This window comes from Poecilia formosa, unplaced genomic scaffold (genome assembly GCF_000485575.1).
Source record: "Poecilia formosa unplaced genomic scaffold, Poecilia_formosa-5.1.2 Scaffold685, whole genome shotgun sequence".
In the NCBI taxonomy this organism is placed as follows: domain Eukaryota; kingdom Metazoa; phylum Chordata; class Actinopteri; order Cyprinodontiformes; family Poeciliidae; genus Poecilia; species Poecilia formosa.
The window spans coordinates 145200-156755 of NW_006800624.1; the positions used below are offsets into that span (position 1 = coordinate 145200).

Genomic DNA, 11556 nt, shown 5'->3' on the forward strand with positions numbered 1-11556 from the left:
CACAGTATCGACACAGTATCAATACAGTGTTGCTATGAGTCGAAACGCCTCATGACGCCTCATTTACCCATCACTACAATCTTCATAACCTCGGAGGAGGAAACACAAGGAGGAAAGTCAGGATTTAAACATGATCTTAAGCTCCTGATGAGGCTTGATTGATTTGAGGTGTGCAGCAGCACAGCCAGGTGCTGAAACCTTCCAACCGTGCTCCATGACGCCCTCTGGTGGAGAACAAAAATAACTGAAGAAAGGGTGAAATATATTAATATTACAATATTAAACCAAAACTATTCAATTTTTTTTCTAATATGATTTGCAGTGTTAAGTTTTTTCACTTCAAATAAAACATTTTGTTTGTAAAACAATTTTTGCTTGCTGTATTTTACATAGAATGTGAAGGCATTCCATTTATTTCACCTAGTCGGTTTTCATTTTATTTTATTTTATTAACTGTCAGAGTATTTGACTATGCAACCATTTGCTTTATCTGTTAAAATGTCTTCAACCACACATGGACAGATGGATGTGAAAGTAAAAATTACTTCCACTTCCCAAAGTAAGACTTTGCAGCATCATTTTCAAATACTTCTTCTTTTCCTCTGATTCCTCTTAAAATGTCCCCGCTGTGCTTTTTGATTATTTGTTGCATTTTCAAAAGCAGCACCAATCACACAGTCACTCCTGGGATGCTAACGCGCCTTCTTATGAACTAAATATTCTTTCAGACTTACAAGGATTAATAAAGTAAATTGCAACATTATTGTTCATCTGACAGCTTTACTTCAAGAAGATCTGTGCACTAATATCCTGAAATATGTGATCAGTTTTGCTGGGGGGTCAAAAATAAATCTCAGAGCTACTAATTAATTAAATAATTACTCGAACTAATGTATTCATTCATGATAGTATATATGTGAAATCAAAAATGACATTTTTAATGGCTTTCATTTCAGCATTATGTAATTCTTAGGCAGAAATGTGTGGAGTTTTTTTGTATTGCTTATGTTTAAATATCTTTTGACAAATTGCACCTAATTAAATGTATTTATTTTACAGAACCAAAAATACCTATAAGCAAAAAGTAGTTCAAAGTTTCCAGAATCTTTTAAAGATATTTATTTACTTCTTTATTTATTGACATTGAGGCGCTATAATTACCATCAAAACATTAGTATTCATTAAGGATTGCATTCTTCTTTTTAGTAATTATGATAACGACGTCTATTATATTTTTATTGCGGTTTTGCAAACAGGTGCAGCCACAAGCGTTGCATGCTTACGTATACCGACACCTGACCGACAGGCGGCGCAAACGAGCAAACTCGACCTAAACATTCCAGCTGTCCTCCGCTCTGTGACAACTCCACTGCTGCCTTGATTTATGCCTTCTTCTGTCTGAACCACGGTCAAAGAAAGGCTACACCTTAATTGGTCTTGTCGAACGAAAGGAGATTCCGGAAGAGAGTCATATAGTTGGCGGGGGTGAAAGTTTATTACATTGCTTTGCTTTTAAGGAGAGGGAAGGTAAGAAACAAAAATAAATTTGCTAAAGTTTCTTATCCTGTCGTGGAATAATTACTGGCTTTCACAGTTTTTTTTTTTTTTTTACTTGACTTGCCGCTTTTGTTTTTTTGTTTTTTGCTAACTGTTTATTGCTATATTTGTTGCTGTCGATATTAAAAAACAAAAAAAAAAAAAAAAAAAAACAGGCACTCTTCTAGGTTTCACTCTTCTAGGTTTCACTTTCGCCTCTCAGCTCACATGCTGAGGAAGAACACTGTAGTTAAATAATCCAAATCCTAGATACCCGAACCTGTCAAAACACGAAAGAAACAAAGAAAAGCCAAGTGTTAGTGTTTAAATATATACTTCAAGAACAGTGTATGAAGTACAAAGCGAAGTAACTGCAGTGTCTTCAAACCTTAGGTGGTGGTGGTGGTGGGGGGGGTGATAAATTAAACTGGAATATTGTCTCTAAAACAACAATATAATAGATTACAAAATAAAAATGAAATACACACTATGTAAAATTGTCATAAAATTCTTGCTCTATATATTTTTTTCATATAGAATGAGATTTCATAATGGATAAGTGAACTTTGTTCAGACTTTAAGAAACGTGGAAAAACATGTAAGGGCTTTTCCAGACAACTTCATAAAGCTTACCTGACAACTGAGAGATGACTGTGTGCGAACAATTCAGACAAATGTTCAGTGTACATATAAAAAAGGACAAATTCTTGCTTTCTTTTCAGCCTCAGCTAAGCAAAGTGTCCTGTAAGTACATGCTAATGTTTGTGGTGGAGTTTAGCGAGCTAGTCAGAGGTGAGTTTGGAAAGTCTTCAACAATAAGTTCTACTTGTTTACAAATAAAAATAAATAAATAAAAAAAAATCTGGGCAATATCTCAAGGAACCCAAACTAGTTGCTGTAAATGATGCATGAATTTATTGATTTACAGTTGCTAAACATACAACGATTTCGGGGGATTAAACTCTGACGGAAAATCAGATAGTTGGTAAATTCATGGACAGGGAAACTTTATTGTATTTCAGCTGAATGCAAAATTGACATGGAAAAATGGTTGAATTGTACACACTAATCGCAATCCCTCAGACAACTTTCCATAGCACGATAGCTGGTGTTGCACTTGCGAGAATGAGAAGCATCACTCACTCAAGTTCATATGACAGATTTCAACTTGTAAGTAATTCAGTCCACCGTTCTTAAGACACGATTAAATGTCATTGACAGGATTTATCCAGGTCTTGATTTACAGCTATTACAATATTTTTCTTTTCCCTGACTAGATGCTCTCCTAATTCATCTGAGTTAATTACCTAACAAACTCCGCTGTCCTTCAGTCCTTAAAACTTGCTGGAAGCATTTGATGATTTGTATTTAAAAAGAGTCACCATCTCAACAGATGAAAATTACTGCAGAGGGACGAATGATAATATCAAGGTGTTGACCTTTTCAACACATTTTGAAGGTGTTGAAAAGGACATCAGGACATCAGGTAACGCCCTGATGGTTATCGCATCAGGACGTTATCTGATTTGCTTTTTAAGCACAGATTGAATGCATTCTAAAAACAGAAGGAGGCAAGAAAACCTACAAAACCCCCAGAATATTTTACATTCTTCAAAAAGCAGGATGCCAGCAGAAAATTCACAGTATGTTTTAAGTAAAAATAATATTGTAGCATGTTGAAACGGAGAGCAGCAGCTTTCTCTTTTGGCAAGCAACTTTGTGTGTCAAATAATTTTTCTTGTTCCGCTGGCAAATATATCAGAAACATATCTCTACTTTCCTAAAAAGTAATAATAATAATAAAAAAAACACTTCTACACTCCTACCAACACAAATCAAGCAGTTCTTTTAAATGCTCCAAGGCTGAATCGAAGAAGTGCTACTAAAAACATGTTCGCCTTGAAAAATATCATGAAATACAAAACTCAGCAATGAATTTGCCTCACAGCTACCTCTGAGGCTATCGTACCTGTCATGGCAGTTAGGGTGGATGACATCTGAGCAAAGTCATACTAATAGGCTGAGAGGGACAAGTAAGCACGTGACGGGCATTCTCAGGTAACAAGTTTTTGGCATTTCAGATGTATTTTCCGGGCCAACCAGCAGCAAGTGGAGCCGCTCCTGGAACTGGTTACCAAGTGGAGGTTGTTCAAGGAGCCATTGAGGATCAGCAGGTAAGAAACCGTGAATCCATGTCAGAATTGCATCAATAAATACCTCAATACTTTATTACGGATGTTTAAGATTGTGTTAAACTCTAGATTAAACATGATGTTTATGCTGGTGTTTAGCTAGTTGAAACATATGTTTTCCTCCTCTAGGATGATGCCATCGTATGTCCTATGATTGGCCATGATCCTCTCTCTTCTCGCATTGGAAACACTTTGAGCAATATAATTGGAGAACAGCTGGAAGAAAAGTTTAGCAAGGAAACGGGAAAGGCGACTCTGCCAAGTGAAACAGTTGTGGTTGAGGGCCTACCTGGTCTTAAATGTAAAGCAGTCATCTTCCTCAACCTACTCTGCTGGGATAATAATGAACATGGAACTGCAGTCCAGGTGATGAACTCGTGTAAAAATCGTACTCCAAATTTTGCCGTTTCCGTGTCTTTTTCAAAACTTCAACAAGCGTTGCCTTCACTTTCCAGGCGCTACGACAGGGAATCAAACGGATTCTGTCTGTCTGTAAAGTCAGAGGCTACAGTTCAGTAGCTCTGCCGGTTCTTGGGACCGGCGCTCTCTTACGCTTTCCACACAAAATTGCTTCCACAATTCTTCTGGAGGAGATTGGTGTATATGGACAAAACCGGACCAGGAAGTCGCCCTTCCTAGTTCGGGTCATTGTTTACCCAAAGGACAAACAATCGAGCCAGGTTAGAGAAATCTTATCACTTTTGTTTTAAAATTGAAAGTTTGACACTTTTTTTTTTTTACTTTTTTTTTTCTTTTACAGGCTTTTAAGTGTACCCAGGGTGTGTTGCTTCAAAAAGGATACATAAGCCATGTTAATTTAGCTGAAGGTTATATAACTTATATTTTTCATAATACTGTGAATTGTATCTAAATGATCTTAACATATTATTGTTATCTCATCTGTATTTGATCAGCATTCTGACTATTTGGCCTCTGGCCAATGACCTTCTGATGTTTAATATTTGAACTGCATTTTTACTGTAAGAATCTTCCTAATGCTAAGCTAAGCTATCTAGCTTTGTGGAATACATACTGAAGTGGCAACCCTTAAGAAGTTCTGACCATAAATCATTATCCTTCAATTTGTTACCTCTTATTCCCACTGGTAACTTTTGCCCTTCTGCCATTTTTACTGGTCCTTTAGTGTTGAACCACTAGCTTGTGATCCAATTCAACAACAAGAAAAATTAAATAAGTGCTTATATAGTTTATAAGAAAAGTATTCAGTGTATCAATTAGTTTAATTTTACAGATGACCAGGATGATTAAAGGGAGCAAAATCTATACAGACTGCCATGAAACCAGGACTTTTTACACTTTTATAAAACCTTATGTACAAAATTTGCAATAACCACTTCGGCATAGTCATATTATATACAGACCTATTCAGTAACTTATAACATTATTTAAGGGGTAACTTGTTTTATTCTTCTGTTTACAGTGAATGAAAACATGACATTTAAGATTAGAATATTACATCAGACAAATAAAAGACATTTAGGGGACATGAAAACTATATCAGTTGTATTTCTACACACTGTACAGTATGTTGGTACAATACCAATAAATATTATCTATAATAACTGCATAAAAGTTTTGATCGACTGAACATTTTAGATTTGTCTCCAACTTATACTTCAGAAGTCTAAATTTAAACATATTGTTGGAATTTACAGATGTTATATTATTAGAACAGGCACAACAAAATGACCAGGAAAGTACATTGAACCAGTTTGATTTATAACATTTGAGATTAAAATGAAAAACATGTTTTGTTTTTGCTGCCACCCCTCCAGGTTCCTTTTACCAATGTGTGTCTGCAGTCGATGACGAGATCACAGCCATGATCGGCACAGTCAAACTTCAGCTCGTCTGCGGCGACATCGTAAACGCAGGAACTGATGTCATTGTCAACACGACCAACTTTTCTAATCTATGGTTTGGTAATATTTGAGTGTTTACTTTTTAATAAACATGGAAAAGAACAAATGGGTTTTACTGGTTTCCTTATAAATAGCATTTCAGTTGGCCTTCATTCTTACTGATTCGTGTATCTTATACATTTCAAAGGTGTCTCCAAAGCCATTCTGCAAGCAGCAGGCCCAGCTGTCCATGCTGAGTTGGTACAAGGTAAGCATCATTGACAGATATATAAAAAAAAATCATTTTTTTAATGTTCATAGGAAATGCATTCTTGAATCACTTAAGACCAAATCAAAAGTGAGCAAAAGTAGGCTTTGGATCAACTGTCATATTCATTTTTAATACTTTTTGACTTCCAGATGCCCTCATATGAAAGCTATTGTCTAACTGTAATTGGAATATGTTTCAGATAAAGAATACAGAACATCATGTTTGCTTTTGTTTGCCTTTAGTGGGCACTCCAGAAGACCTCATGTGCACAACATCAGCTGGGAAGCTTGGATGCAAACAAATAATCCATGCCAGGTTCAAGGGCAGCACCCATAGGATCCGTAGCACTTGCAAAAAAATCCTGCAGCTCTGTGAGAGCAAAGGGTACGGCTCAGTGGCCTTCCCAGCCATTAACACAGGTTTGAATAAGCTTATCTGTGTGTCATTACATACATACTTGCTTACAGTAGTTAATCTGTTAGGTGAGAAGAAGGGAAAAAGTTCAAATTTTAGGGTTAAAATTAATAATGAGTTATGTTAACCATAGAAACACAGCTAATAGTAGCATGTCAACTTAAAGCTGTTTGTTCACCCTTACAGGACAGGCCGGTATGCTCTTTGGTGAATCTTGTAAAGCAATGCTGGACGGCATGGCCGTGGCTGTCAAGGAGATGAATCCAGATTTTGTATCTCTGATCCGCATCGTTATCCTGGAAAAACAGGTCTTTCAGGCTTTCAGGTTAGATGGTGAACTCACAGCAGCCATAATATGTGTTTTTTTTTTTTCTTTAGGTCGTGATGCACTGTTTTAATATTGTAACGTTGTAATGTTCCAACAGATCCGAGCTGGAGAGTCGCTGTCAGCAGGATGACTTTCAGAGCTGGTTCAGCTTTCTAGGTTTTATTTACATTTCCTTCAGTGAACCATTTTGACATAGATTAGTAATTCAACCCACTCATATAGATAATACAACAAACTTAGTAAAAATTATTTTGCTTTTATTTGTATTGCATCATTTAAATCTAGATAAAGGGAAGTTACACTTTCTGGGCAAAGTTACAGCATGAAGGATCTGCACCGCTTCTTATTCCTTTTTCCTAAACTTACTTACTTGGGGACATTAGAGCATACTTTCTCCACCATCCATTCTTAGTTTAGTTGGTTATTCTTTAGTTTTCTTCATCTCAGTGATTTGAAACTAAACACCACAGGTCACATGCCTCATCTACAAAACCAATCATATTCAGCCTACGCTGGCAAAACGTCATCTACACTTATAATTCATGTACCTGGACATGAATTATGGGCCATTCATGCCAAATATAAAAGTCCAGTTCAAGCAAACATTAGAGAGGCAGTTCTCTAATGCCTCTCTAATGGTAAAGTGTCACTTTATCTAATGATAAAGAAGTGACACTTCTTTATCATTGACAAGAAGTGTCAATGATAAAGTGACACTTCTTCAGGTCACTTTATCATTGCTGATGTCCTGTGAAGTTTTGGAACAACATGGACTGAAGCAAGTAGCATAACTACACATATAGCAGTAGGACCTGTTATATTTACTTAACCAGGTTGCACTTTACATATTAAAATTGTGTTGGAGCCTGAAGTCCTTGACTTTCTTGCCAACATTCTGAAAATTAAAAATCATAAAATGTAGTCTGTTCTGTTGGTCCGTTAGTCTTGTAGATTTTGACCAAATTCTGCTAATGTTTGGTTATTTTTCTTTCCTTTTACAATCTCATCAGTCAAAAATGTTAATGAAGCCTGTAAGGAAAAAGCAGTTCTTTAAAGATATACATTTCCTGTTTTAGGGTTCTCTAAACGACCAACAAAGAAAATACTGGACATGTATTTAGCAAGCTCATCGTCTACATCACCACAAGACCAAATGGTAATGGTGCCAACACCTGATCCAGTGGAGTCACAAGAAATCTTCTGTTGTCAATGTCATGAAATATTTGCAGGGTGAGCTTCCAGAGGGAGCAAAGTGGGCGATTGAAGATGAAAGTGGAGAATTGCTGGAACTCTGCCTGCTTGACAAGGAAGCTGACTTGAAGAGAGAAATGTCTTTGGATATGTCGACAAAGGATGGCAAACGCTTCACAGTAAACTTAAAAACCAGAGAAGCAACAGACTGTTCGACAGGCGCATCGTACAAAATGAAAAATGTGGCAGCTGAGCCTGGTATGCTGCATGTTGTAGTTTCTCATGTTCCCATTATTCAATGTCTAACTGAACTTTTTCAGCATTTAAAATCTCAAAATTATTCGATTAGACAATGTGGCTTCTGCTTTGGCGCTGGAGTTACCGCCACACTGGGAACCTATGACTGGGCAGCACTTTAAAAAGGTAGAGTTAGACCCTAAATCGCCCGAGTATCAGGAAGTGGCCAACAATTTCCATAAAACTACTTCCTACACCATTCACAAGGTAAGTTTGCTTACACAGAAACATCTTCAAATTATCCCAGCAAAAACAAAATGCGACTAATTTTTTGGAACGCAGATTGAGCGAGTGCAGAACGTCTACCTGTGGCACGCCTTCAGCATCTGCCGGTACCGCATACTTTCCAAGAACGGCGAAGCAGACCTGGGTGAAAAGTTTCTCTACCATGGCACATCTGCAAAATCATGCAAAACCATCGAAAGAGACCGATTCGACAGGAGTTACGCAGGACAGCATGGTAAGACTTGATTTAAAAAAAAAAAAAAAAAAAAGCGTTCCCAGAATATAACGACTAATGCAAAATGACAAACACAATCAATCCCAAAATGTTTATCATTGTGTTAAGTGGATTTGTTTTTGTGTAACTTTCTTACAGCTACAGCGTTCGGAAAGGGGGTGTACTTTGCTGTCAACGCAAATTTCTCAGCCGTCCACTACTCCTTAGCAGACGAATTGGGCCTAAAGCGACTGTACGTTGCGCGTGTTATTACCGGCCGCTATACAGTTGGTAATTCCACCATGAAAGCCCCCCCTCCTCGAGGTACAGACCCTACCGACTGCTTCGACAGCTTGGTAAACTGTCAGGTGCAGCCCACCATCTTTGTTATCTTCCACGACGACCAGGCCTACCCAGAGTACCTCATCACCTTCAGCTGAGCAAAACCAAGGACACTCGGAAACATTCACACCTTGCAATTCGTAGTCACTGTTCACTCACTGTGACGTTCCTCTTCTCAGTGCCACTGGTTTGATATAAAATCCCACCTGTGTTTCCTACCTGTGTTTTGAAATCTGGTTCCACCATTTTGCAGCAAACTGTAGACAAGTTTCAACTTGCTTGCTCTGTAGCGGCTAAGTGCATTACCAGCTGTTACAAGGAAAAAGGGACTCTGCTAATCCAGAGTCTTCCTAAGAGTATACCTTGGCTATTGCTATTGGATTGCTTTATTTTTTTTTTGAGTGTTTCTTATTTCTGTGTCCTATGGATGAATTTTCCTTTGCCAGTCATGACCCCAACAGTGCTCACTGGAATATTCAGAAAATTACAAAACATCCATTTGTATCCACTGTAGTTAGTATTGTTTTTGGTACTTTTAAGGTTCTAAAGGTCTAACGAGAAATGTTTGGTAAGGTAATCACTTTCTGCAAAGTTAGTTGATTTTAATTTGACTGATACAAGGAGGATTGCTTTCTACATAAAAGCAATCCACAACATGTAGTCAGTTGTTAGACACTTTACCCCATTATCCTTCCGCCGTAGTACACATGATGTCTTGAATTAGTTTGACCTACATTTTCAGATCTGACTGTATTGTGTGGTTGGATTTTAACCTCCAGGTTGAATGGGAGGTCAAAAAGGAGAGATGTCACACTCAGGAAGTGCCAGTATTGTTTGTTTACAAGTACCAGCCAACTTCAAGCTCTTGAAAATAAATAACCAATAATCAGTTCATAAAAATCATAATCGTACCAGGCTGTTTAAATTAGTATATATGTAGAGTAATTGCAGATCTTTCACAACTGCTTGTGAAAGTAGTCCCTCCTACTTTTCTCAGAACATGAGTAAATTTGAAAATAACTCCCCTTTTTTTTAAAATCATAACTACTTTCTGAAATATGCAAGAACATTTTGTATTTGTATTGTGCTGAGGGGTTTGGTAAATTGTATTTTGTAATGGGATATATTGTAAATGGGAAAACTTATTAGCAATAACTAATATTCAGTGCAGCTCTGCGTCTCCCATGGATTTTAGCTTATTAACTAATTGGGTGATGGTGCCTGAGTGTTTGACAGAAAGGTCTTACAACCATGAATGGACTGCTTTATTTTAACACTTTTGTGTTTTAAAATATATGGACTCAGCTTGTTGATTTTGTCTGAGCTGCTTATGCTAGTCTTACATCACTGGTGATTTGTTTTTTTATTACTGTACTTTTTGCTATGTTTTATGTTCTACAAACCCACTGTGGTCAATAAATGTTTTCGTACCAGACACAGAAGCGGTTTAAACATTTATGAAATTTTTAAAATGTGACAATACAAATGTTTGAAATCAACATTTTATTTAGAGGACGTTTTGCTGAACAGATAATGTGAAGTGATGTGTGTTAGAGGGTTTTAGCAATTTGGGCTTTGGTCCATAACCACTGTGAATACCCTTGAACCACTGTGTAACATATACTGAGCACATATTGTTCAGACTTTTGTTAATTGGACAAAAAAAGGATAAAATACAATATTTACAAACTAGAAATTTATTTTTTTCAAATAGATGCATGAATAAACACAGTGTATTTCTTTATACCACTGGTAAATTTGGGATGGGGGGTGATCTATTTATTTATTTGTTTATTTATTCATTTCACCATAACTTTACATAACTTTATTTCTGTTGCAGTAATGGAAGCCCCAGGGAAAAACATTAAACTTGTCCTACATTAAAATGACAAATTGTGTCATTATTTCTTTATGTAAAATAAAATGGAGAAAGTTATATCCTGTCTTTACAAGCATTTGAGATTTCGGTGCTGATAAGTTGCAGAACCTTGTTGTCAGACATCGTCCCCCCTCTGTTGACGTCGGCTCATATCAATAACAGGAAGCGCGTGTGCGCAAACTCGTCATGCAAAATGCCAGCTGATTTCCGAACAGCCGGAGCCGCGTTCAGGTGCGGCTTCCAGGTGGAATAAACTTCCAAGTTTATTCGTCAGCTTCTTCAATTAGCGCTCACCATGGACGCTTCTTACAAGTTTCCCGTCTTCTTTAACTGCGACCGTTTGAACGACGAACAAAAGAAGAAGATAGAAAATTATTTCCAGATTCGGCGCAAATCGGGCGGAGGAGAGAGCGGCTCGTTGACTGAAGTCGGCGGAACAGTTTACAGCATTGCTTTTAAAGATGAACAAGGTAAGACAGCGGACTCATTGAATATGCAGTTCAACTTTCTTTTCTAAGAATGAGTTGCAGTGAAAGCGAAAGTAAAATTTAACAGGAGGATGTCGCAGCATACATAGTGATATTATATGTATATTTTATTAGTTTAGGAAGGTATTTTAGTAGACATATAGAATGTTTTGTTAATATGTTATTCAGGGTTTTTTTTTTCTGCTAGGCTGCGTATATTCCTTTCTATTTTTAGACATAGGACAGTTCATAGTTTCACTTTCACACCCGAGTGTTCAGCTGTTGCATAATTTAACTTTTAAATAGCTGGGATAATGATGTGTGTTTATATATATATA

General features: G+C 37.0%; 2 protein-coding genes across 2 annotated transcripts in view; both read left to right on the forward strand.

Moving 5' to 3' along the window:
* Positions 1-1275: 1275 nt before the first annotated feature.
* Positions 1276-10339, forward strand: LOC103130859 (poly [ADP-ribose] polymerase 14-like). The gene is made up of 15 exons (XM_007542372.2): positions 1276-1527; positions 3618-3710; positions 3858-4094; positions 4184-4408; positions 4489-4555; positions 5525-5671; positions 5799-5858; positions 6104-6280; positions 6462-6600; positions 6701-6759; positions 7680-7759; positions 7833-8052; positions 8144-8298; positions 8374-8551; positions 8690-10339. The coding sequence occupies exons 2-15, from the start codon at positions 3618-3620 to the stop codon at positions 8968-8970; spliced, it is 2118 nt and encodes a 705-aa protein (XP_007542434.1). The 5' UTR covers positions 1276-1527; the 3' UTR covers positions 8971-10339.
* A 582-nt stretch (positions 10340-10921) lies between these two features.
* Positions 10922-11556, forward strand: part of LOC103130860 (poly [ADP-ribose] polymerase 14-like) — an 11550-nt gene continuing 10915 nt past the window's right edge. Inside the window, exon 1 of the mRNA XM_007542373.2 lies at positions 10922-11221. Within this exon, the coding sequence (XP_007542435.1) occupies positions 11047-11221 (175 nt within the window). The 5' untranslated portion in view covers positions 10922-11046. The remainder of the gene's footprint in view (positions 11222-11556) is intronic.